Source organism: Lemur catta, chromosome 5 (assembly GCF_020740605.2).
Source record: "Lemur catta isolate mLemCat1 chromosome 5, mLemCat1.pri, whole genome shotgun sequence".
Taxonomy (NCBI): domain Eukaryota; kingdom Metazoa; phylum Chordata; class Mammalia; order Primates; family Lemuridae; genus Lemur; species Lemur catta.
In genome coordinates this window covers 2,545,993-2,573,677 of record NC_059132.1, presented here as the reverse complement: position 1 = coordinate 2,573,677, position 27,685 = coordinate 2,545,993, and the positions used below count along the sequence as shown (strand labels likewise).

General features: G+C 38.4%; 1 protein-coding gene across 2 annotated transcripts in view; it reads right to left on the bottom strand.

Annotated features, from left to right (window-relative positions):
* Window positions 1-7,090: 7,090 nt before the first annotated feature.
* Window positions 7,091-27,685, bottom strand: part of DDX46 (DEAD-box helicase 46) — a 45,841-nt gene continuing 25,246 nt past the window's right edge. Inside the window, exons 15-23 of one of the 2 annotated variants that reach the window (XM_045550821.1) lie at window positions 26,653-26,815; window positions 23,781-23,974; window positions 21,878-22,015; window positions 21,380-21,529; window positions 17,812-17,988; window positions 15,998-16,216; window positions 15,533-15,677; window positions 8,917-8,990; window positions 7,091-7,636 (exon numbers count right to left, since the gene is read on the bottom strand). In XM_045550821.1, the coding sequence (XP_045406777.1) occupies window positions 7,589-7,636; window positions 8,917-8,990; window positions 15,533-15,677; window positions 15,998-16,216; window positions 17,812-17,988; window positions 21,380-21,529; window positions 21,878-22,015; window positions 23,781-23,974; window positions 26,653-26,815 (1,308 nt within the window). In that variant the 3' untranslated portion in view covers window positions 7,091-7,588. The remainder of the gene's footprint in view (window positions 7,637-8,916; window positions 8,991-15,532; window positions 15,678-15,997; window positions 16,217-17,811; window positions 17,989-21,379; window positions 21,530-21,877; window positions 22,016-23,780; window positions 23,975-26,652; window positions 26,816-27,685) is intronic. The other variant, XM_045550822.1, reaches the window with a different exon arrangement.

Below are 27,685 nucleotides of genomic sequence, written 5' to 3'. Positions count from 1 at the left end.
TCGCCGGGGCCGCGCGCTCGCACGCACACGCACGCACACGCACGCACACTCGCCTCGCGAGAACCGGCCTCCCGCCGCGACCGCTCGCCATCCTGGGGAGGGAGCCCGGTGGCCGCGCCGCGCTCGCGCTCGGGACCGGCTGCCGGCCGGGCTGAGGCCCGAGTTGCTCGGATTGTGGTTTGGACCCTCCGCAGTAGCTGGGTTGGAGGGACCCACCGAAAGGAGAATTAATAATTTCCTTACGTGTATTCTTTTCATCCCAATTCTGTGCTGTCTGAACAACTACGGACCACATTTCTCAGATTACAGGACTAATAATTGGCGGCCAGGACTTAGACCTAGCAGCCTTTTCCCAAGACTGTTTTAATCGCTTTTGGCAAAAACATTATTAATGCCTCATTGTGCTAGGTGCTGCCCAAAGCATGCGCAGGGGACTCAGCCTCTGCTCTTTAGTTTCATACGGAGGAGTAGGGTGAGATCCCACCTGCAAACACAAAGGAATATTTAAATATTTAGGGAGTTGGGACTCTCAGGTCTAGAATCATGTGATAATCAAAAGCCTCATTTTGTGGGACACCGTGATCCGTAATCATAAGAGATCTGTGATCTCTTAGAATTGCCGTATTCTTCATTCCACCATCACAGGAAAGGATGAGACGAGCAGTTTGCTTACAACTGCTCCTGTTAGGTATTTATAGTGAGATTTCTGGCACATCAGTCAGCCCATACAAACCCACTTAGAAGAAGGGATTTGTTTCCTCACTCCCTCCTGTGAATTTCTGGATGTCAGAAAGGAGAGGATCCAGAATTAGGGCAGCTACTGAGAGAAAGACACTTCATTAAGCAGTGGGAAGAGACTAGAGGAGGGTGCTTGTCCTTTCCCCCTTATGCGAGGAAAGCAAATAGCAAATAGAGGAGACAGTTCATAGTACTGAGTTCCACCATATCCCTCAGCCAGGTGTTGTCCTGCTATTGGGGAAGAAAGGAAGAGCTACAACTTTTCTGGATGAACACGCAAGCAGGAGGGAAATCAAATACAACACATGAAACAGGCAAGCCCATTCATTCAACCTACTGAGGGACTGGAAACTGAGATCAGCCGTGGGCAGTTGACTATGCCTGCCTGACGGGCTCCAGTATAAAAACTCTGAACACCAAGACTCAGGTGAGCTTCCCTGGTTTGGAAGGTAGGATTCTTTGGGCAGGCAGGCTTTCATAACGTGATTCTACACATCATTCCAACTAATTACCCCTAGAAAACACTAGAAAACAGGACTACTCGTGCTAGTATGGTTTATACTGGTCTTTAACTCCTGGCCTCAAGCGATCCTCCTAGCTCACCCTCCTGAGTACCTGACTAGTGTTGAATGTAGAGGCTTAAGAGCATAGGTATTTATCATCACTTCATTTGCAGGAGGAGCACGCTTAAATGTCACATTATTTGACTTATCTCCCAGCAGTTTTTGTTCCAAAGTATACCTCCCTGAAATACAATTTCAGCTCAATCCAACATTTTTCACTGCTTCTCCAACAGCTTCAGGCTGGCCCAAGGCAGGCCAGATCATATAGCCAAATCACCAGCTTAATAAGGCTTTTGAATGATACATGGTGATTGTATAAATATGTGAAAAGAAGGCCAGACAAAGAGTATTTGTCCAGATCTGGGAGCTGGCTGCCTCTAAAGACCTTTCAATTGAAGCTACAGGTGTCTTAAATACTTTCATATTTTTCCTTTTTTACATTTTAATGTTAATCTTAAAATTTGTATTAATTTTCTTTTAGTCCTCTATCAGTTGACGAACAGTTAAAGCTTAAATACTTTCATTTGAACTCAAAGATATACATAGGAAAAGAATGAATCTCACTTTCTAGCTTTTAACTTATCAGTAAGTAACAGCTGACTGTCCTTGCTAAATGTACAGCTTTATAGCAATATTATAGGGAAAGACAGTGTCTTAGTCTGTTTGGTCTGCTACAACAAAATAGCACAGACTGGGTGGCTTACAAAACCAAAAATTTGGCCAGGCATGGTGGCTCATGCCTATAACCCTACCATTCTGGGAGGCCAAGGTGTGAGGATGGCTCAAGGTCAGGAGTTCAAGACCAGCCTGAGGAAGAGCAAGACCCTGTCTCTACTAAAAATAGAAAGAAATTATATGGACAACTAAAAATACATAGAAAAATTAGCCGGGCATGGTGGCACATGCCTGTAGCCCCAGCTCCTCGGGAGGCTGAGGCAGGAGGATTGCTTGAGCCCAGGAGTTTGAGGTTGCTGTGAGCTAGGCTGACGCCATGAGCACTCTAGCTTGGGCAACAGAGTGAGACTCTGTCTCAAAAAAAAATTTTTTTTATTTTTCACAGTTCTGTAGGCTGGAAAGCCCAAGGTCAAGGTGTCAGCCAATTAATTGTTTGGTGAGAGCCCGCTTTCTGGTTCACAGTCTTTTTGCTGTGTCTGCACATGGCGGTAGGGGCAAGGAGTTTTCTGGGGTCTCTTTCTTTTTTTTTTTTTTTTTAAACAGTCTCATTCTGTTGCCCAAGCAAGCTAGAGTGCCGTGGCATCAGCCTATCTCACAGCAACCTCAAACTCCTGGGCTCAAGCAATCCTCCTGACACAGCCTCCCGAGTAGCTGGGACTACAGGCATGTGCCACCATGCCCAGCTAATTTTCTCTCTCTCTCTCTCTCTCTCTCTATATATATATATATACTTTTTTTTTTAGTTGGCCAGATAATTTCTTTCTATTTTTAGTAGACGGGGTCTTGCTCTTGCTCAGGCTGGTCTTGAACTCCTGACCTCAAACAATCCACCCGCCTCGGCCTCCCAGAGTGCTAGGATTACAAGTGTGAGCCACCTCACCCGGCCTGGGGTCTCCCTTATAAGGGCACTGATCCATTAGCCCTCGTGACCTAATCAGCTCCCAAAGGCCCCACCTCCAAATATGCTCACATTGGGGCTTAGGTTTCAACATACGTATTTTCATGGGGACACAAACATGTGGTCTATAACAGTGAGTGTAAGAAAATTCACCCCCATTCACCCACTGTAATGTTAATAGTACCAGCAAACATTTTGTGAATGCTTACCATATGCCAGGCAGTATCTTTATGTGCTATACATGTATTTATGCTTTAAATGTATTATTTTACTCATCCTCACAACTCTAAGACATAAGTATTATCATATTCCCATTTTATATATGGAAAAATGGAGACAGAAAGCATTTAAGCAACTTACCCAAGGTTGTCCAAGTATCCCCCCATATATGTAAATTTATTTTTATTATTACACATATGAACTGTTATGCCAATACTATAACATTATATAACATATTATAAAAAATTTAGACAAAGTAAGCTTTTAAAGAGAGGGTGATTATTGCACAGGGAATTTACAAAAAGGAAGAAAACTTTTTAAAAAGATTTTTAAAAAGGATGAGATTTAAAAAGACAAATAGAAGCTTCAATGTTTTGTTTATTTATTTACATCCCCTCATAAACATATGCAAGTCTTCAATATTTTTCTTCCTGCTTTCCAATGAATTACTGCACACGTGACCCACTTTGGGAACCCCTGCTTTAGATCACAGGCAGTCAAAAATCCAAGAGCAAAAGACAGTGAAGATTATCTGTGGTTCTCAAATTTAAATGTGTTATCATAGAATCATTACTACCCCAGACACACTTTTAATAGCAACACTAGACCAGTAAAAGGTTACAGAGGAACTTACGCTCTCTTTGAAGCTCCCAGGCATCCACCTCTGCCAAGCTTTTCAAATCCTGTGTCAGACACTGGGCCCTGCGCTGATCTGGGGGGCCTGGCGGGGGAGGGGGGCTCTTTCCAAAGTTCACAGTGGAGCTGTGGGAGTCTCAACTCCCAGAAGACTCTTTTAGGCAAAGCCACGGAGAAATAATGCTGCCTTCAAGGATCCATGGGCTGGCCAGACGGCACCTCAGAGTCTCCTAGGAATTCAGGGATAAAGGCCGAGGACACTTTAACACCCACAGCTGCTAGAAGTACCTGGAGTTGACAGGCTGCTGAAAATCTAGCCACTACCAAGTTCAAATGAAAAGCTTCTTCTGTGGAAAGAACATGTTTTACAAACTGAATCCTCACATTTCCTTTATTCCGTAACATGTAAAACTAAAGAGAGACTAATATTCAAAACATGGGCCACCAGGTATTTCTATATATTAAAAATGATTAGAATTTCTTTTTCCTAATTTTTCTGAAATTCTAGCTTTTAAAGTAATCTTAATATGTGAGAGAATACAGCTGAGTTCCAATTCTCCAAAGGGGTTAAAATTTCCTTTTTATTTCATACTTTTCTCCCTAAAAAAAAAAACAGGGTTAATGGAAAGTCAGAATTTCTTCTTTAAACGCTCGAGTTCCAAAATCATGAACTCCTATAAGTTGATGCCATATTTGGAAGAGAACAAGGTCAGGAAAAATAATCAAAAGTAAATTCCTCACCAGCCATGTGATTGGACCATATGCTCACACATACATGCCAGCTAAGCCACAAGGCATGAAGAAGGGGAAACCTTCTTAATGTTATATTGATACTGCGGCGATCTTGTAAAGAATACGTTTATACTTTTCTTCACATTCCTACTTGGATCTCTGCCTGAGAAAAATTATGAATTGATATAGGAAAAAAAAAAAAGACCTTCAAATATCCACAATTGCCAACATATTAGGGAATCTTTTCCTGGAGAGGGAAATGCAGCTGCCTTTAGCTCCAAAGAGCTGGCCTAAGAGTAGAGCAGATGTTTCACTAAGTGATGTGCCACTTGATGAAGCTGTTATACTCCAAGTTAATGAAATGTCTCAATCCAGAAAGGTTTTGTTTTCTGATGGTTATATCTAAACTAAATAAAAAGTTAAAACTACCTTCAACCCACCACACGCATTCACTCACTCTCTCCTCATACTTACACATACATGCACACACGCACATCTCAACAAGGCCATGAAATGTCTCAAATAATAAAGTGTTTAAAAGGAGTTAGGGAGAACTCAGCCATTAACCTTTTATTCTATACCTCCATTTTGTGTAAGTGAGTGTCATTGTGCTAAAACCTCCAACTGGCAAATGAACCTATTATCTCACCTATATTCATCTTATGGTAAATACAAAGAACATCAAAGATGAAGAGGATTCTTTAGAAAGAAATTTTTGGAACAGAACTGTATTTTGGATAATAAGTTGCTAGAATTTTTAAATAATGATACAGAGAACATAATGCTTCTCTTACTTTTTTTTTAAAGAGATGTTATCTATGTTGTCTAGACGGGAGTGCGGTGGCTATTCACAGAGCTATCATAGTACACCATAGCCTTGAACTCCTGGCCTCAAGGGATCCTAGCGCCTCAAGTTCCTGAGTAGGTGGGAGCATATCTACCAACATAAACAAAATTAGAGAAACAGTAGAAGAGAAAGCATTTGAGGAAAGATAATTTTAGAAAAATGTAGATCGAATTAATTTTATTTTATAAGGAATTTAGAAAACATGAGCAAATATTCATATTTCATTAAAAAAACAGTCTGTACATCATTCAAATTTTAAAATCAGTGTGACACTAAGAAATGTACTAACAATAATATGTTTCATTTGGAACAAAATACTATCAGTGCCTCATCACAACTAGATATACAAACATAAAGAAAATGATATATAACTCTGAATCTCAAAGTGATCCAGTTGGCTGAAGAGAGCACCAATTGTCACCAATGTGGGACTGCCATATAGTCTACCAAAGGAAATAAACTACTACTGGGTGATAAAGACAAGCAAATAAATAAGTTGAAGAAGGAAAAGGAGCCCATCACGCCTGGAATTTTAGAGTAAATGTTTGTTTCTGTTACATGTGTTGTATCTGTTTTCTTCCTTCAAGAATCTAAGTGGATGTGTGAGGGATCCAAGGATATTTCCCAGTTTTATCTTACTTTTTCAGTAAGGATAACTTTATGTTGAAGAAATAATGACTGATACTCCCTTATCACTTTAGCTATTGAATGTACTATTAAAATGATTTATTTCAACAACTACAGTATGCTTTGATTTTTTAAAAAAAACTGTAAGTCAAGAATATTTAAAGAACTTTTATGTATCTTAATTTAATAAACATGAAATACACATTTGTCCTTTGCTATCCATGGGGGACTGTTTCCAGGACAACCTCCCAGCATGCCCTATCTCCACTGTGGATACCAAAATCCGTGGATGTTCAAGTCCCTTATGATATAAAATGGCTTAGCATTTGCATTTAACATATGCACATCCTCCTGTATACATTAAATCATCTCTAGATTTCTTATAATACCTAATACTATATAAATAGTTGTTATACTGTATTTTTAAAAATGTACATGATTTTTTATTATTGTATTATTAACTTTCTGAATATTTTTGATGTGTGGTTGGCTTAACCTTTCCGGAACCTGTGGATATAAAACACTGATTATATCTATTTAATAAATTCCTGAAAAAATTCTTTTTTGAAAAAGTGACAATAATATGAAGTTGAAATGCACCAGGAGCTTTGAAAAGAATATTAGGTAATCTAATTTTAACAATTTAAATTAGGATATTCAGGAACTATACCTTGAGGGTTGAAAAATATAATTTATGATTCCTTGTGAACTAAATTTCACTGAGAGATGCTGACGTCTAAGTCTAACACTTAGGTACCATTATGTTTTAAAAATCCGAAGAAAGAAAACTTACAACTTAGTCAATGATCCTGAAGAAAAATCAGATTAAAAATAGTAGGGTATTTGTACATATTACATGTATAGATGTATACAAACACTTACAGAAGGGAAAAGGAATCATATTTAATATTTATAGACTACAATCACTTTCTTTTAAAGAAGATTTAAAAAGAATCAGTAGCTAGGCATAGAGCCAGAAGATGCAAGGGGACCCTAATAGTAATAAACAATAAAACTATTTGTAGAGTTTTATACTCAGTGTAAAGAAATACAAAAAGTCCTTCTACTATAAATCTTTAATTTTACAAAAACCAAAAGTAGTTCAACTACTTTTTGCCTATGATGATGATAAAAATTGAAAGAAAAACTCTGAACCTATTTTGTAAAACTTCTATTATAACATTCTTAAACCCAGTTCATATTGTTCCACTGAATCAAGTAACATTTAAGCTCAAGGGGGGTATATAAAATATGACAGCGAATTTTACCTTTTCCAGGAAATAATCACAATTTCACTGAAAGTATAGGATGAAGTAATAGCCCCTTAGCATCTTGTGTACTTTATTACCTTTAATAGAAAGTCCAAGTATTTCCATTTTTAAACCTCTAGATTATCCAGATATTCAAAATATTGATATTTAAGTTTTACATTAAAGGACATCATAATCTGAAAACAGGCCTGTTTTAAATATAGTTTGATTAATTGCAGGGGTACTTACTGACAGAAGACTTCTTTAGCAAATACTCATTTTTATATTTAAAAAATCAGCAAGATAGAATTTTAAAAATCTTAATTTACAATGCATTGACCTGCAGACAATAACTGCCACATGTTTCACAGACCAGCACAGGTGAAAAGTTTTTCCCAAATGTTTATAAGACTTTGTATCTTCCTTTATTTGTTGGTTGGTATGAATTTTGCTACAATAGAAAATAAAAGATACATAATCAGAAAACGCAAAAAAAAAAGGGGGGGGTAAATATTTAAGATCATTTACTTTACCAACTTATAAAACTAACAATATCTAAAATTAAAAACGTTAGTATTATTACACTGAGGAAGAAGTAACTATAATAATTCATCATTTCCCATTGTTCACTCAACTATTCCTTGACAAATGTATTCTGAATCAACTGAATGGTAGTAGCATCTATAAGCACAAGGTTGCTTTTCTTTCATTCCTTGGTGAAAGAGTCTTAAGCACTTGATTTAAAGGTTATTTTACTTCTTCCTTCTTGTTTTGTGTATCCTCTTTTCCTTAAACTCATCCCCCCACAAAAGGATGTTCTGTGAGGGAAATTTTAGAAAAGTCCTCAAAAATCACATTCTTAGAGAAAGGATACGATTTTTTTTCAAAGAGCCCTCATCCCAGTATACACACTATAGGGAGTGTTTACAAGCTTAAATTGGCACTAAGACACAGGGATGAGTTTGCTCCCCTGGGAAAGGCAGTCTGTAAAGGGCTGCTTTTTCCAAACTCAAATTAAGAAGTCACTGACTAAGTTTAAAGATATTGACGACACCAGGAGTTGGCAAAGATGTAGAACAACTGGAATTTTTCATACACTGCTGGGAGTGTAAACTGATATAATCCCTTTGGAAAACTATTTAGCAATATTTACCCTATAATTAGCAATTCTACTCCAAGGTGTATACCCCCCAAAAAAAAAGCATACCAGTGTGTGCCAAAGAGACAAGAGAGAATTTCACCGGAGTTTTTTTCATAAAAACCAAAAACCAGAATAACTCCAAAGTCCAATATATCAATTAATTGTTACACATCCATATAATTAAATACTATATGGCCATGAAAATGAATAAATTATTGCTACATGCAACAACATAAGTTGATCTCCTCAAGATAATATTGAGTGAAGAAAACTAGATATAAAAGGAGTATACAGCACATGACTCCACTTACATATAATAGATTTCAAAAACAGGCAAAACTGATCTATGATTTTAAAAGTCACAATATGGTGACATTTAGCGGAGGTGAACAGTGACGAGGGGTGTGCGAAGGCTTCTGGGATGTTAGTAATGGTATCTGTTTCTTGTCTGGGTAGTGATTACACTGGTGTGCTAATTTTGTGAAAATTCATCAAGCTGTATGTGATCTGTGTGCTTGTCTGTATTTATAGACAGTTCAATAAAACACTTACTAAAACAAAACAAATAAGCCCTTGAAGTTTTCACTCACCAGCCGGATCAGTTCTTCTTTTATGAGCCTGGTGATTTCTGCCTTTGCTTTCTGCACAGCCAGTTCATTGGCACCTGGTGATTGAGTGGAAAGCATGTTATTCGTATTACTAGAATCGCACTGTATTCTTATACATGTCATGGAGGTCCAGGAGAGCATATTGTAGTTGACTTTTAGGACGCTATACTGACTACGATGGCCTTTCAATGTCCGGTGGATATTCACCCACATTATATAATGGCTGCTACTATTTTTATTACTTTTAGAGTATCAAATGTAACCACTGAGGTCACATTACACGTAGTATTAAGAGTTACTGGTATGCTGATCAGAAAGAGTGAAAAGATGATGATTAGCAATTGGTCCAGAAGAGAGTAAGAAAAGGTTAAAAGAAATATAATTTCCTTGGTTTATTCGTTTAACAAATATCTATTGGACATTTATTATGTTCTTCGAGGTCTGCGAATGTTTCAGAACGGTGTCATCTGAACAGTCTTAAAGATGAAAGGAGGACTAGCCAAGAGGAGAGAGGAGGGACGCCATGGAGAGTATTTTGCAAAGGGAATCACATGTGCAGTGGTACAGAATTAACAAAAGCATGTTTGATTACTGAAGAGTAAGAGAAGTTTAGTGTGGTTGGAAAAAAGAGTATGAAAGAACATAGCAAGACATATGCTCTTTACATACCAGATGATTAAAAAAAAAAGAACATAGCAAGATAGCTGCAGATGAAGTGAGCAAGAGGCATTCATTTATAGCTGTTATTCAAGAAACATTAAGCACTCCCCACACATGATATACTGTGAGAGATTTAATATACAAAGACCTCATTTATGCTCTTTAAAATCTTGTAGACTACTAGAAAAACTTATAAAGATATTGTGACAGAGTGAGTAGGGAGTAGTTTACCAGAATAACTTTCTTTTTTTGAGACAGGGTCTCACTGTATTGCCCAGGCTAGAGTGCAGTGATGTCATCATAGCTCATGTGATCTCAAACTCCTAGGCTCAAGCAATCCTCCTGCCTCAGCCTCCTGGATAGCTGGGACTACAGGTGTGCACCACTATGCCTGGCTAATTTTTCTATTTTTTGGTAGAGATAGGTCTTGCTGTTTTGCTCAGGCTGGTCTCAAACTCCTGGCCTCAAACAATCCTCCTGCCTCAGCCTCCCAATGTGCTAGGATTACAGGCATGAGCCACCGCACCCAGCCCAGAATAACTTTTAAATATCACTTTAAAGTTCTTCCTGACTTCTCCAAGCAGAGTTACATGGTTTTTTGCTCAGTACTCTCACAGTATTGTGTTCATGTTCACCATGACAGCACATTTTTGAGGCAGAATAGACAAGATGTTTTTTTTTTGACAAGATGTGAACAGTGGGCCGGGCGCGGTGGCTCATGCCTGTAATCCTAGCACTCTGGGAGGCCGAGGCGGGTGGATCGCTCGAGGTCAGGAGTTCGAGACCAGCCTGAGAAAGAGCGAGACCCTGTCTCTACCAAAAATAGAAAGAAATGATTTGGACAGCTAAAAATCTATATAGAAAAAATTAGCTGGGCATGGTGGCGCATGCCTGTAGTCCCAGCTACTCGGGAGGCTGAGGCAGGAGGATCGCTTAAGCCCAGGAGTTTGAGGTTGCTGTGAGCTAGGCTGATGCCACGGCACTCACTGTAGCCCGGGCGACAAAGCGAGACTCTGTCTAAAAAAAAAAAAAAAAAGATGTGAACAGTGAGGAAGAGCATCAAAGTAAGATGCTAAGAGTTGATTAGCAAGTAAAGAAAGTTAGAAGTAATAAAGAATATATTGGCTGGGCGTTGAGACTCACATCTGTAATCCTAGCACTTTGGAGGTCGAGGCAAGAAGATCATTTGAGCCCAGGAGTTCAAGACCAGCCTAGGCAATAGCAAGACCCCCATTTCTACAAAAAAAAAAAAAAAAAGGAAAAGAATTCATAAGAAAATTTTCTCCCCTATTAGAAATGAATAACCTTTCTGACCAGAGGTTGGGGGGGGGGGAGAAGGAAAGAGGGAGGGGCAAGGAAGAGGGAGGCAGAAACAGTTTAACAACAGGAAGCAAAGGGTCAAGTGTGTGGCTGTGAAATCACTGCAACATACCTAACGTAGTCCTGTGCCTCCACCAGCCACTAACCACACACTTTAAAGCTGTGTGGGGAAGGTGGGTACTGGAGGGGAAGGCTAAAGGGTAGAATCAAGAGCCAAGTCAGACTGAAAATGACAATGAAAATGAAATTCAGGAAAAAAAATATGTCGCTTGGCATGAGTTGGTGTGAAGCTTGTTATTTTTGTGCTATTTTTTCTTTTGTAATTTTTTCTACGTGCTATTTTTAAAAGAAGGAAAATGACACTCTCACCTAGATCCAAGTAGAAGAATAAAATTTTCCTACTTTAGTTAGAGCCTGACCATTTGGACCAGTTTAAATTCTGACTTATGTAACTTCTTTAGGTAATAGGTTACATATGTTTATAAGTAGCCATGAAAAAGAGGCATTTCCTTTCATTGGTCCTAAAACAACTCTGGCTGCTTTTAAGGGATTCTCCACTAGTAAAAAGAGAGGGTCACAGAACAGGCTATATAAATTATACAGGCTGACTAGGCACGTAAGTCCTTCCTGTTCTCCTTCCCTTTGCCTGGTGGGAGGCCTGGAGCTGCTGAGGCAAACAGAGCCTCCAAGGAGCCAGCCAGGCAGTGGGGTCTCTCCAATTACAGAACTAGAAACAGATGACACTACGCTCCTTCCATGCTAGCAACACCTGTTTTCATCCTGTTACTGTTGAGTTTGGTTAAAGTTTCAAAAACTAAATGATCCTTTTAAAAATCTAATTACCTCTGAAAATTCTAAAAGCTTTAGATCCATTAAATTACCAATCCCCAGCTCTTACTATCATTATGTCTCTAGAATATTTTTAAAGATTTGTTTTCGACAAGGTTGCCTTTTTACTGGGGGGAAAAAACTTGCTTAGATTACTATAAAAATTAGATGTTATTTCCTGAAAGCAAGTTGACAGTGAGGAGAAGTAACCAGAACCGTTCTATGTGGAAGGAAAAGCAAACAAGTTGTGGACCGCATACAGTGACTATCTTACTCGTGTCACTTGATAGTCTAGGAGATGTGTTCTGATATATGTAAACTGAACTGTGATATGTTAATTACACCATACCAAACATAACGATCTTTAAATTAATAAATGAATTACAAAAAGGAAACTTTTTCAAAGCAAATAATCATGTCTCTGATTTACCTCTTTATAAGGCAGGAATTTAAAATATTGGTTTTGCATACGACACCTATGACATCCAAGCAAAAAATAAAAGTTTGACTCCATGTATACCACAGTTTTTATCATCAGATTCCTCTGAATATCATTGTGTCTACATCCTGTACAGCCTAATGAGCACAGCAGCAAAGACCTGCCCAGTGCCAACGACAAAAAGATGTCACGTTAACTTTTGCTGCTTGAAGACCCAGGTGTCAGCAAGCCCCATTTTGCCATGTAATAAGGAACTGTCTCACATAATTTAGAAACACACTGAGTCACTGGCAGACCAAAAGTCCTTCAGGATACATGAAAGGATGCCATTTTAAAACCTGACTTGAAACACATACAAATCAGTTTCTCACAATCACAAACAGGAACAAAAAATTGCAATCTGCCTAGTTCTGGACCCACATCTTCTGTCCACCACTTAAAAGTATTATGAAACTTACTGCAATGGCAGAGTGGCCAAAACATGGTAAACACAAAGGTGGCACTTAAGTTTCACCTTTGCCACAATTCATCATTATTAATTCAAACAGTCTAATAGTGACAGTGACGTTAGCAAAAATGGCAGACTACAGAACTGCAAAAGCCTGTCCCTCCACAGACGGGGGTAATAAACTTGCAAAACTTGTCAAAATCAACTTTATGTGAACTCTGGAAGCTAATCAAAAGTTTACAGCAACCAGGCAAACACTCAAGAAAGATAAAAAAATAGGCTGCGTGTGGTGGCTCATGCCTGTAACCCCAGCACTTTGGGAGGCTGAGATGGATCACTTGAGGCCAGGAGTTTGAGACCAGCCTGAGCAAGAGCACCATCTCTACAAAAAATAGAAAAATTAGCTGGGAGTGGTGGTGTGCACCTGTAGTCCCAGTTACCCAGGAGGCTGGCAGGAGGCTGGCGCAAGCCCAGGAGTTTCAGGCTGAAGCTCTCTCTCAAAAGAAAAGAAAGAGAGGGAGGGAGGGAGGGAGGAAGGAAGGGTAAGGAAGGAAGGAAGAGGAAGGAAAGAAAGGAAAAGAAAAAACAAAAACAAAAACAAAAAGAAGAGGGCCAGGTGCAGTGGCTCACGCCTGTGATCCTAGCACTCTGGGATGCCGAGGCAGGAGGATTGCTTGAGCTCAGGAGTTTGAGACCAGCCTGAGCAAGAGCGAGTCCCCATCTCTACCAAAAATAGAAAGAAATTAGCCAAACAACTAAAAATAGAAAAAATTAGCCGGGCATGGTGGCAGATGCCTGTAGTCCTGGCTTCTTGGGAGGCTGAGGCAGTAGGATCGCTTGAGCCCAGGAGTTTGAGGTTGCTGTGAGCTAGGCTGATGCCACGGCACTCTAGCCCTAGCAACAGAGTGAGACTCTATCTCAAAAAAAAAAAAAAAAAAAAAAAGAAAACAGAAAACATAAGAACCCACCCCGCCCCAGCTAAATCTCAGTAACAGAGCTTTTCAGTGTTTTGATTTACCCTAACCCTATTTCTCCTCCAATCCCCATCACTCACTCCCCAATCACAGCCTTGAACAGCTCACATTCCCGGTACCAGAATGAAACTTATTCTCAAAAAAATATGGTTGGCTGTTTTGACCTGTCTGGTGGTTCCCTGAAAGACCAGCTCAAAGGGCTTGCCTTTATTTCACCTAACTTGGAACTCTTCGGGGCCGAGGCAGCTACTGGGAAGGTGGGGGAGGTATTTACCAAAACGCAAATGCATTAGAAACTACCCTCTAGGACAAGGGATAACAGCTGGGGCAAAAGACAAACCAAAGGCTTGGAGGAAAGGCTGGGGAATGAAATGCTTTGTAAAGCACTTACACATTCGTGGGAATGTAGAAGGTCATGTGCATATCCAGGGCTGGGCACGTGCTCAGAAAAGACCTGAGAAGGCCATAAGCTCTCACCACCTCTGGCTGACTTTCAGACTACGCAAGCATAAAGAGAAAGCTAAGGCAGAGTTGTACTGCCTGGTTGAGAATTGAAGGCTTGCCCCAGTACACAGAGAGAACACGTCTACAAAGAACAGAAGATTTTTTTTCCTTCCTCGGCATTTAAGGAAATCTGTCAAATCACTATCTGAGCCCTGACTTCAGCATTATAAAAAGTATCCACGTAACAAAAATATTTGTACCCCCTTAATATTTTGAAATTAAAAAAAAATCACTATCTGACTTCAGTAGCCACACATGACAAATAATACAGACTATACAAAATTAGTTCAGAAAAGTCACTAAAAAAAAACTACAAGCAGCAGCAGCAATAAATAATGGGGAGAATCAGATTTCTAGTTACCACATTACAATATTCAAAATGTCCAGTTTTGTGCCGGCATTGGTGGTATAGTGGTGAGCATAGCTGCCTTCCAAAATGTCTAGTTTTTAACTGAAAATTAAGAAGCATGCAAAGAAACTAAGAAAGCATGGCCCAATCACAGGGAAAAAAAAGAAATTAACAGAAGCTGCCCCTGAGGAAACCCAGACATTGGACTTACTAGACAAAGACCTTAAAATCAACTATTTTAAATATGCTTTTCCTGAAATCTGATTAATAAAAAATAAATACATAAATATGCTCAAAGAGCTAAAAGAAACCATGGACAAAGGACTAAAGGAAACCAGGAAAATGATGTCTGGCTAAATAGAGTATATCAATAAAGAGCTACAAATAAAGGAACCAAATAGAAATTTTGGAGTTGAAAAGTAAAATAACTGAAGTAAAAATTTCATAACAGGGGTTCAACAGCAGATTTGAGCAGGCAGAGGAAAGAATCACTGAATTTGGCCGAGGATGGAGGCTTGTGCATGCAGTCAGCTACTCAGAAGGCTGAGGCAGGAGGATCACTTGAGGCAAGGAGTTCCAGACCAGCCTCGGCAACATAGCAAGGCCTCGTCTCAAAAACAAGAAAAAAAAAAGAATCACCAAACTTGAAGGTAGGTCAATTGAGATCAAATTTGAGAGGGCAGAAAAAAAAAAAAAAAGGAATGAAGTAAAATGAATAGAGCCTGAGAGACCCGAGGGACAGCACCAAATATACCAACATACATACAAAGGTACATATGGACCTAACTTACTAGGAGCATAAATGGGTCAGTCCTTAAAATGTACGCCTTTCAGAATGATTTTTAATTTGACTGAATTGTCCAAACTGAAGAGTCCCATAAACAGATCATTTCCCTTTGTACCTGTACTGAACTTCTAAATAAAGACTTCAAACGATATAGGAAACTATTTTTTTTTCCTACAGGTGTTCTTTATTTCAGTCCTCTCTAGGATTGATCTCCCATTCTCTCTGCGTCTATTACATCTACATCACCCGTGATCCAACTCAAGCCTGAAACAGAACCAACAGTACATACTTTCAATTGCCAAGTAAATTTTCCGCTCTCCTTCCTTGGGTTCTTTGCCAGGAGGGAAGTATGTTCCTCTGATTGTAATTGCAGCTTCAGAGTATTCACTGATTCTCTGCAGAGCTTCCTTAGAAGTAACTTTCCACCTAGCAGTCTAAAAGAGAGGGTGGGGGAAAAAAATCACATCATAGCAGGATTAAAAAAAACCCTGGTGTGCTGACAAAGAACAGGTTGGTAATATCATGGGCAATATGAAGATTATAATTAACATAGACCTACATCATAAGTTCATTTAGATTCTAATGTACTTTGAACTTATTCATAAAAATCAAATTTCTATTGTTCTATTATCTATTGCTTAGGTAAAAAGTGAACTACTAAAATGTTCATGGGTTTTAAAGATAAGATTTTGCTCCTAAAGAAGCAAAAGTCGCTACTTCACAATAAAAAAAGGTTTTTAAATCTGTTACTTGCCTGTGGGAAATCATTGATCTCTAATTCTTCCTCATATCTCTTAAAAGATTCATTCTGTCCACCATCCTGTCTCTCCTCTTCTTGTTTCTCCAAAGGCACATAATTGAGCTTGGCATTGATCTTTTCAGCAAGCTGCTCTGCAATGGTTTTTGCAGACACAGTGGGAGCCAGAATGGTGCCACCTCTGAGAATCGCGTTGGTGGCCTGCTGCATCACATCCTGCAGGTAAAGGAGACCCACAGTCAAATCTCAAATGAGCGCAGAGACAGCTACAGGGACCCTACCACGAATTGTTCTCTGAAAAGCCTCTAACTCTGTATTTTATGTATGTTTAACAAACAAATAAATGAATAAACGTCTTTCTTACGCACAGTCCCACCCATATGTGCAATTTAGCAGGATATATTAAAACTTAATAGTTTAATGCATCTCCCTGTTGATGAGGAAAGGAACATTTAGCTCTCTATTAAATATTCTACTAGATCATAGATAAGCACTTGATAATTAGCTAATTCTTAATATCAGATATAGTAAATATTTCCAAAATCATTTATATACTTTGTGACTCCTAGGAGTTTCCTCTGAATTAAAATCTTTGTACCAGTATCATCATTAAGCTCCTCCTCCTCCATGACCCAACCCCACATTCAATAAATTATAGTAAATGACTCTCTCAAAATCGTCAAATTACTGTTGAAATTAACAAACCATTCTTGGGAATGCTATGAAAATTTATCTTTACTTAGAAATTAACAAAAAAGCTTCCAAGAAAAAGATGTCATGTGAAATATTTTAAAATCGTATTTCTCCACTGTTTAAATCCCATGTTAGTTTGAGTGACATAACTGGGAGTTTGTATATCCAGAGAATTATGTGCCCAATAAACATGCAGATAAAGAAAGAAAAAGAGAAGTATTTCTTAAAGATTTTGGTAAGATCAGTCAGAATACTATTCCATAAACTATCAGTTGGGCGCGGTGGCTCATGCCTTTAATCCCAGCACTTTGGGACGCTAAAATGAGAGAATTACTTGAGGCCAGGAGTTCAAGAACAAAAAAAAATGTAAAAATTAGCTGGATGTGGTGTACACCTGTAGTCCTGGCTACTAGGGAGACTGAGGCAGCAGGATTGCCTGAGCCCAAAAGTTCAAGGCTGTAGTGAGCTATGATTATGCCATTACACTCCAGCGTGGGCAGCTGAGTGACATCCTATCTCTTTAAAAAAAAAAAAAAAAAAAAAATTTTAAATAAAATAAAACTACCTATGGCTAACAAGCCTAATGGACATTCCAATATAGGCATAAAGTCTTTAGTTAACAACACTACAGAGATCATCCAAAAGCAATTATCAACAGAGAATGTTAAATTTTCACAAACTCAAATGTCTATTACAATTTTTTGCTCCTTTGTGCTCAACATAATTCCTAAAAAGTATTTAAAATCAAAGAACTTATAAAAAGCATTGACTGAGGCCAGGTGTGGTGGCTCATGCCTGTAATCCCAGTACTTTGGGAGGCCGAGGCACAAGGCAGGAGGATTGCTTGAGGTCATAAGTTGAAGGCCAGCCTGGGCAATGCAGCAAGACCTCACCCCTACAAAATAGTTTTTTAAAAATTAGGTGGGCACAGTAATGGGTGCCTGGAGTCCCAGCTACTCAGGAGGCTGAGGCAGGGGGATTGCTTGAGCTCAGGACTTCGGGGTTGCAGTGAGCTATGATTGTACCACTGCACTCCAGCTTGGGTGACAAAGCAAGATCTGTCTCAAAAAAGGAAAAAAAAAAAAAAAAAATACCGAGACTTGGAATAAATTACTTAATACCTGAGATTCAATGCCTAAATTCTTCTGAGCGTTGATCCTAAGGGCCAATCGCTTAGCAATTTCTAATTTCTCAGCATTGCCTGCAGTCGGAGCAGGCACACTCGATGTTCCAGGAGCAGCCATATCCTTTACTCTTTTCTTTGAATTAAACATGCTTTCAATTTGCTCATCAATCTAGACCAAGGGTTAAAAAAAAAAAAAAGAACGATTAGTAAAAACTGGATTAGAAATACCAAATTAGGCATGTCTACAAAAAACAACTATGGAATGTTTCCACCAAAAGACTAAAATCAGTTACATTTACGTAAATTCCACTAAATAGATCAATAGAAACATATACTACCTCTTTGCTAAAGGTAACACACTTCATTTCAAAAATAAGTTGTTTATGGTGAACAAAAAAAAAAAACCCAGAAAACAGAGATACAATGCGGCATAAACACTTAATCAGACTTCTGAATGGTCCAGAAAATACATCCCAGTTCAGTAAACGAGGAAATATGCTGTCAAGACAAAACAGCCAGCATGATGCAGCTGAGTTACTCCAGGGCTCAGGCCTTGAGGCCAAATTACACTGCAATGAAAGAGGCTGGAAGGAGGGCTATAACTCAATACCAGTGGACAATTAAAAATACAGTCAATAATTCTCAGGGGGAGTACAACATGTTCCTAAGGCAGGCCTCCAAAACTCTTCCCAACTTGTAAAATGCAATTGGATTTGCCTCAAAAACTGAGTAGCAGAATGAGAAAAGGCTTCTTGCCTTATTTCTTTGAATCGAGAAAGGAAAGAAAGGAAGGTTGGCTTTCCTGTCCAGGCAAGAGCGGAAAGCCCCAGCTCTGTAAGTCACATGTACCCTACAGCTATTTGCACTTCTTTTTAAAAATGCCTTTTGCCCAACAATAACTACTGATATCACTGACTAAAGAGAAACAAACTTCTTCATAAATTCTGTTTAGGTTAATAACGCTTTACCTTCTGAATCTCAAATCCACAGAAAAGCTTGGTCAGGGTTTAAAAACCAGTTAATTTAGAAAGCACTTTTACTGAAATAAAAACAGCCATCTTAGCTTCTTTTCAAAGCATTTGTTACCTATTAATATCAACTAGTTTTAAACGCAACATTTAGCTGAGTAGAACTTTTAAATTAAACAGCATGCATTGTATTAAAATCTAAACAGATACATAAAATCAGAAATGAGGAATGTGTACAGTGCTAGTTGATAGTTTACTTTTGACTTCATTCGCTTAAGTATTGTTCAAATTTTTTACAAAAATTATGTATTACTTTAACAATCAAAGAAACAATCCACATATTTCATCATGAGATGTTTAAAAATTGTGAAAATTACCGTAGTCCTCCCTTATCTGCAGCAGATATGTTCCAAGACCTCCAGTGGATGACTGAAATCTTGGATAGATAGTACCATACCCTATATATATTATGCTTTTCCTATATATACATACCTATGATAAAATTTAATTTATAAATCAGGAATAGCAAGAGACTTACAATAACTAAAATAAAACAGAACAATTATACCAATATGCTACAATAAAAGTTGTATGAATATGGTCTCTCTCTCTCAAAATACTGTAATATTTTCAGACCACAGTTGAACACTAATAATTGAACAAGCAAAACTGTAGATAAGGGGAAACTATTATAATATAAAAAACAAAAACAGAGGTCGTTTTAAATTATTTAATACTCTTCTCCTCAAGAGGTAGAGCCTCCTCTTGAGTGTAGGCTGGACTTAGTGACCTGCTTCTAACAGAATGAAGTAGAAGTGACAGTGTGTGACTTCAGAGACTAGTCATGAAAAGCACTCCCGCTTCCTCTTTGCTCTCTCTATGGGATCACATGCTCTGGGGGAGCCAGCTGCCGTGCAATGAGGGCACACAGGCACAGTGAAGACTTGAGGAATCCTGTAAACTCTAAAGTGAGTGAGCCACCTTGGGAGCAGATCACCTAGCCTCAGTCTTGCCCTCAGATGGCTACAACCTGGGCCAACAGCTTGACTACAACCTCATGGCAGCCTAAGCAAGAACTACCTAACTAAACTGCTCCTAATATCCTGACCCTCAGAGAAATATGAGATAAATGTTTTGCTTTAATCTGATTAAGTTTTGATTTGTTACATAGTAACAGATCACTAAAACAATGACTTTATTGAATTTTGAGCCAGTACGGTAAACTAGAAAGAAATGGCCTATAGTTAATAGGAGACCTGGGTTCTGGTCCTGTCTGTGCTTAACTCCCAGTACGGTCCTGAATCAAATGCTTTTTCTAGGCCTCAATTTCCTCCATGACAGAAACAGACTGAATTCCTGATTTCCAACATTGTTTTGAGCTAAAGTTTAATATGACATGTCTAAAAAAGTATTGTATGATCAAATATGTTAGGGAATTTCTGGGTTAAGCAAAGTTAAACAAGCTTCCTTAATTAAAACTTTGCATATCCCTGATGTGATAACGTGTGTTCTATGTATCAAGATGGGGGTGCTGGCATATACTAGATAAATTTTCCAAAACTATTATGGAAATACCCTCTTCTAAAGCTCCTATCATTAGGGTTCCAAAGAACAGACTCTGTGAAACCCTCAAATTGCCAAGCTCTCAGAGTCACTCCTCACTGGATCATAGATAATGGCATAAGCTAAGAACATGGGCCTTGACAAGAATATACCGGCCACTAGTACTGCTCTTCTCCATGATAGCTGTGTAAACCTGAAAAACTTATTATTTCTTTCTAAGCATCAGTATACTCAGTTATGAAATGGGAATACCCTGAGCATCTACTTTGTACGGCTATTGTGAGGAGGTAAATAAAATATCCCTGTCAAGTATTTGGCATGGTGTGTGGCACTTAGTAGTACTCAATAAATGTTGACGATTATTATTAATAAAAATATTCTATAATTATCAAATTTAAAAAGATAAAAAACAGTATTAGTACCAATTTGTTAAAGGTGTGGCAAGCCAGGAACTCTCACACCATACAGTGAGTGCAAACTGGTACTCCCTTCCTGAAGGACAGTCTGACAAGGAGTGAGGCCAGATCAGATACACCTCTTGGTCTAACAACTCCACTTATAAACTCATCCTCAAAACTTGTTCTGCTGAGTGTGCAAAATTAAACGTGCATGGATGTGCAATGAAGTATAGTTTATAACAGTAAAGTATGTTCCAAATAGTGACTATATGGAAACAATCCATATATAAAAAAATAAAGGAGTTCCATTCATTCAACTGTGAAACATCAATATTATATAGACCATCAAGAATAATTTAAGAGCAAATGTACTAAAATGGAACGAATTCCATATACTTTTTGTGTAAAGATAATTTATATAAAGGATTGAGTATGATCCCATTTTAATGAAAATACACAGATACGAGTGCATGTAAACACACACATACACACACACAGAAAAAGGCTGGGAAGAGTACGCCCTAAGAAGGTTCCCAGGGATTGGCTATTTCAACAAGCCTATGACAAGATCTCCAGAACAAAAGGAATAATTGCTGCAATTGGCAAAAATGAAGCTTAGAACAATACTTACATCGACTGCAGCATCTTCATCATCTGAATCTTGCAGACCAAGAGCCGCTTTTTGTAACTTCTTCCTCTCATTAGCCAAAGCTTGCTCTGTTTCATCAAACTTGAATCCCTTACCAGAGAACCCACTACTCTTTTTAATTATTTTCCCCTCCTTTCAAAAAAACAAAAACAAAAAAATTAATCGCATAGTAAAAACTTTATGTTTAGGAATTTATAGCAATTAAATATTTTTTCAAGGTGGTTTATGCGAATGTAACAAAAACAATTCATTCGTTATGTAAGAAAAAATAAGAGCTCTACATACACAGCACAAAATACTAAGTTCAAGCAAAAGATCCCATTTTATTTTCACTCTTTTTTCTCCTCTCTAAAGTGACAAATGAAAATAGTCCTATTAAAATTCCAAAATATTAACAAAAAGGATTTCCAAGTATTAAATATTTAAGCTTTAGAACATGTTAATGATTTGCACAAGAGTACCATGGGTTAAAAAACTCACAGCTTTCTGCTGATCTTTGAAATCACTCCAAAGTTTCTCTAGATCAGGAGGCACTGCAGTCCCTGACAATTCAAGAGCTTTAATTATGTCACCAGCATAGCGAGCTTGATCTTCCGTGATGAAAGTGTAGGCATAACCCTAACAAAGGATGAAAAAAATAGAATTACTAGAAACTAACACAATGAATCCTACACTTAGATCACAGGTAAGATGAAATCTGAACTACCTAAGAAATCTTCATGAGAATGATACCATTACTAAAGAATTTTAAAGGTGACAAAAGACCCCCTATTAAATTCTTTAATAGTTCAAAGTGAAATAACCAGGTTTAATATTTAAAATTAAAATAAGCAAAACTAGAAAATTTCTAATTTAAGCCAGGTACAGTGGCTCATGCCTGTAAGCCTACCCGTTTGGGAGGTCAAGGCAGGAGGATCACTTGAGGCCAGGAATTAGAGACCAGCCTGAGCAATACCCTCATCTCAACAAAAAAATTTTAAAACTCAGCCAGGAGTGGTGGTGCACACCTGTAGTCCCAGCAATTCAGGAGACTGAGTCAGGAGGATAACCTTAGCTCAGGAGTTGGAGGCTGCAGTGAGGTATGATTATAGCATAGCACTCTAGCCCAGGCAACAAACTGAGACTCTCTCTCAATGAAAAAAAAACAAAAAACAAAAAAAATCAACAACAGAAAACCCCAGAAAATTTCTAATTTATGTATAAGTAGAAACATATGCCATTTAAATGCACAATTGTGTTCTATCAAGTTTTCTTTAATATAGTATTTTATTTTTCTCTTTTTTGCTTGCATCCCCATCCTCTGCTGCCTACTACACCCACTCTCACTCATAATAACTTCCTAGGATATAGCCTTCCCTGTTTTAAGACCAATAAAATATAAAAATATATGTGTACATATATGGATTATATATAAATATATGTATATATAATGTTTGCTTATATATACAAATGAATTTTTTTTTTTTTGAGACAGTCTCACTCTGTCACCCCAGCTAGAGTCCCATGGCATCAGCCTAGCTCACAGCAACCTCAAACTCCTAGGCCCAAGTGATCCTCTTGCCTTAGCCTCCCAGAGTGCTAGGACTACAGGTATGAGTTACCGCGCCCAGCCAATGGCTATACTTTATGATCCTATGTTTTTATTATTAAAAAAGCAATGACATACTGTAGTGAAAGGCCTTGCTAGAAATTAAAAAAAAAAAGATCCTGAGCCACATACATTTATGAACATGTGTATCTATAGATGGTCCCAGACTTCTCATAGTTCAACTTAATGATTTTTCAACTTTATGATGGTGCAAAAGCAATAGGCACTCAGTAGAAATCATACTTTGTATACCCATAGAACCACTCTGTGTTTCACTTCCAGTACAATATTCAATAAATACATGAGATATTCAACACATTAGTCTAAAATAGGCTTTCTGTTATAGAATTATGCCCAACTATAGGCTAGTAAGTATTCTAAGCATGCTGAAGGTAGGCTAGACTAAGCTATGATGTTCATGTATTAAATGCATTTTCAACTTAGGATATATTTTTAACTTATGATGGTTTTATCAGGACGTAACCCCACTGTAAGTCAAGGAGCATCTGTATAGAAATTTTTAGGCTTTGGAGAGGTGGGGAACCAAAAAGGGACATAAGATGTCAACAGTATCTGCCTATAAAGAGCAGATAGGTATCTGGCAATTTTAACAGTTCTTAGGTATGTATATGTATATAAATTATTAACATCAATCATTAACATCAACCAATCACCCTCTGCTGATTATGGATTTTCAAAATGTCCCCATAACTCCTATTATTTACTACATAAAATACTAAAGAAACACCTATATTTTAATATAACAGAAATCAACTATAAAAAAATTCTTTTTACCTTGTTGCCTGCTCTCCCAGTCCGTCCTGCTCTGTGCACGTAATCCTCGTAATGATTGGGGCAGCTGTAATTTACTACAAGAATCAGATGTTTCACATCTAGACCCCGGGCAGCAACAGAGGTGGCCACAAGAAGTTTGCAGGTCCCATTCTTAAAGTCATTTATGATGCTATCTCTGTCATATTGATCAATGCCTGCAGGTAAATTAAAGAGAAGAGCTATGAAACAACATGTTCAAATAAAATTTTCTATTTCTTCTGATAGAGAATGAATCTAAACTTGGAATGAAAAACAATTTCACACTTTCAACTCCTACAATATAGAAAATAAAAGACTAAGAAAATTTAATGGTAAGACTGAAAGTTACTGCTATTAATTCAATTTATGAATGTTTCAACTCTGCCTTGTTTTGCCCCCTTTCTTATATATAAAGCTTATATTTGTAGAGGCCCAATATCAGAATCACTAACCTATACCTGCTTTGGAGCCAAAGGGAGAAAAGGCAGGAACATTCAGCCTATGACAGGAGTTAGATCTTTCTTTGTTTCCTGTAGATCATGTAGAGACTTGCTACTCAATTTTGTCCAAGGAATAGAGCAGAAGCATATGGGAGCTTGTTAGAAATGTAGAATCTCAGGTCCTACCCCAAACTACAGAATCAGAATCTGTTTTTTTTTTTTGAAATAGAGTCTTGCTCTATTGCCTGCGCTAGAGTGCAGTGGCATCATCACAGCTTTGTGCAACCTCAAACTCCTGGGCTCAGCGATCCTCCTGCTTCAGCCTCTCAAGTAGCTGGGACCACAGGCTCAAGCCACTGTGTCCAGCTAAAAAGGAAATCTGACACATGCTACAGCATGGATTAATCTTGAAAGCATTATGCTAAGTGAAAAAAGCTAGACAGAAAAATAATGTATGATTTCACTTAAATGAGGTACCCAGAATAGGCAAATGCATAAAGACAGAAAGAATAGAGGTCACAAGGACTGATGGGAGAGGAAAATGGAGAGTTATTGCTTCATAGGTACAGTTTCTATTTGGGATGATGGAAAAGTTCTAGAGATAGATAGTGGTTATGGTTACACAGCACTGCAAAAGTACATAATGAAGTACACACTTAAAAATGGGTAAAATGGTAAATTTTATGTAATGAATATTTATCACAGTATAAAAATTATCACAGTATAAAAAAAGAAAAACATAATGAGTCATTTTCAAAAATTGAAAGGTAACCAAATATAAATCTTGAAAGCCCTTTAAATTTCATCCTGTATGAAGCCTGGCGGGGTAGACTGTATTTTCCAAAGATGACAGCAAAAGTGTATCCTACCCGACATGCTCCTTTGATGTGGGAAGTCACTCTCCCATCAAGAAGTGGAGTCTATACTTCCATCCTGTGGAATCGGGGCCACTCGGCTGACTACTGTAACCTACAGCATATGGCGGCAGCGAAAGCTCTGCCAATCCCAGTATCAACCTTAACCGGCTGGCCAGCTTCTGCTTCTCGCCTCCTGACCAGGCAGCCTTCTACAGAGGACCACAAGGGCCCTTGGCCAAATGCCTGACTGAGCTCCCAGTCAAGAGCCAGTACCAACTTGCCAGCCACATAAATAAGTGAGGCAAATTGGAAATGAATCCCCAGCTCCATTGTGTCGGAGCAGACAAGGCACGAAACAGACTAGATGTACGCAGTGAGCTCTGCTCAAACTGCAGATTCACAAGCAAATAACTGTTGCCATTAAATTTTGGGGTGGTTCATTACTAGACAGCCAGAACACCTTGTTAATGAGGGTAATTCAGGACGGGCGCGGTGGCTCGCACCTGTAATCCTAGCACTCTGGGAGGCCGAGGCGGGTGGATCGCTCGAGGTCAGGAGTTCGAGACTAGCCTGAGCAAAAGTGAGACCCCGTCTCTACTAAAAATAGAAAGAAATGATCTGGCCAACTAAAAATATATATAGAAAAAATTAGCCGGGCATGTAGTCCCAGCTACTCGGGAGGCTGAGGCAGTAGAATCACTTAAGCCCAGGAGTTTGAGGTTGCTGTGAGCTAGGCTGACGCCATGGCACTCACTCTAGCCCAGGCAACAGAGCGAGACTCTGTCTCAAAAAAAAAAAAAAAAAAATGAGGGTAATTCAAACCATTACTGTTCCACATGCTTTGTGTTCTAGTTCCACATATACATTATAATGGCAGTATTACACAAAAATTAAAACATTACTTTAAAACTTCAATAAAAATTCTAAGGTGAATCATGAAAACCTCTAGGTAGGCAGCATGTACAATGGAGAAAGTATAACCTGAGTCAGAAATATTTAAGTTCAATTCCTCCTTAACTGATTAATGGTGAGGGAATTTGGTCAAACCAATGTATGCTTGTCTGATTTTCTTTCTCAGATTGTGAATAAAAACTGATATAAATGATATAAAATTTAGGCAGGGTGTGGTAGCTCACACCTGTAATCCTAGCACTCTGGGAGGCCAAAGTGGGAGGATTGCTTGAGCTTAGGAGTTCAAGATCAGTCTAAGCAAGAGTGAGACCCCGTCTCTACTAAAAATAATAAAATTAGCTGAGTGTCACGGTGAGCATCTGTAGTCTCAGCTACTCAAGAGGCTGAGGCAGGAGGATACCTTAGACTGGGAGTTTGAGGTTTTGAGGTTGCAGTGAGTTATGATGATACCACTGCACTCTACCCAGGGCAACACAGTAAGACTCTGTCTCCAAAAAAAAAAAAAAAAAAAGGAAATGATTTAAAATTTAGTTCTAAATCATAGAGAATAAAACAAATATTATCATTCAGACCACAGCACAGTGCTTGGCTTGGCAGGCTAAATACTTAACAGATATTTCACGTATGAATGGAATGAATCATTACCTCCGTGAAGAGACATGCAAGGATAAGATGCTCTCATTAAATCCTTCAGAAGACCATCAGCATGTTCCTGCTTGTCCACAAATATAATGACAGATCCCGATTCTTGATAATGGCCTAGAAGCTCAAGTAACTTCAAGAATTTCTTTTCTTCTTCAATCACAATCTGAAAACACCAAATTGCACCAAGTTAACGGAATGAAAATGCAAATACATCCCTTGGACTAAAGTACTCATTTTATTTGTGGTGAATGAATAAACTAAAATATCTTGCTATAGCTTTAGTAAAAGGCTAGGAAAATGTTGATTTCAATTGTACATCGAGACAAAAAAAAATTGTAAACTTTCAAAGAGGGCTGGTCCAAAGGTAGTGAGTTATCTCACTTGATTGTTCACAGTTACAGACTGAATTCCTTGTTCTACTACTTGCCCCCCTTCTCATACTGCACTCAACTAGTCTTAAAAGTAACAAAGAAAAACAAAACTTTCAAGGAAGGTCGGGTGTGGTGGCTCACGCCTATAATCCTAGCACTCTGGGAGGCCAAGGCGGGTGGATCGCTCGAGGTCAGGAGTTCAAGACCAGCCTGTGCGAGACCCCGTCTCTACTAAAAATAGAGAGAAATAATCTGGCCAACTAAAATATATATAGAAAAAATTAGCCAGGCATGGTGGTACATGCCTGTAGTCCCAGCTACTTGGGAGGCTGAGGCAGTAGGATCGCTTAAGCCCAGGAGTTTGAGGTTGCTGTGAGCTCGGCGGACACCATGGCATTCACTCTAGCCAGGGCAACAAAGCGACACTCTGTCTCAAAAACAAACAAACAAAAACAAACAAAAAAAAACTTTCAACGAGTAAGTGGCTTGCAAATGTGGGCAAATGATCATCTGTTCTCTAAGCCTCTTAATTTCATATCCTGGTAACTAAAGAATAAGACAGGTATATGACATTGCTATCTACCAGCTCACCACTTCTGATAAGATAAACTAAAATAAGCATTTAATTAATTTATTTTTAAAGAGATAGGGTCTTGCTATGT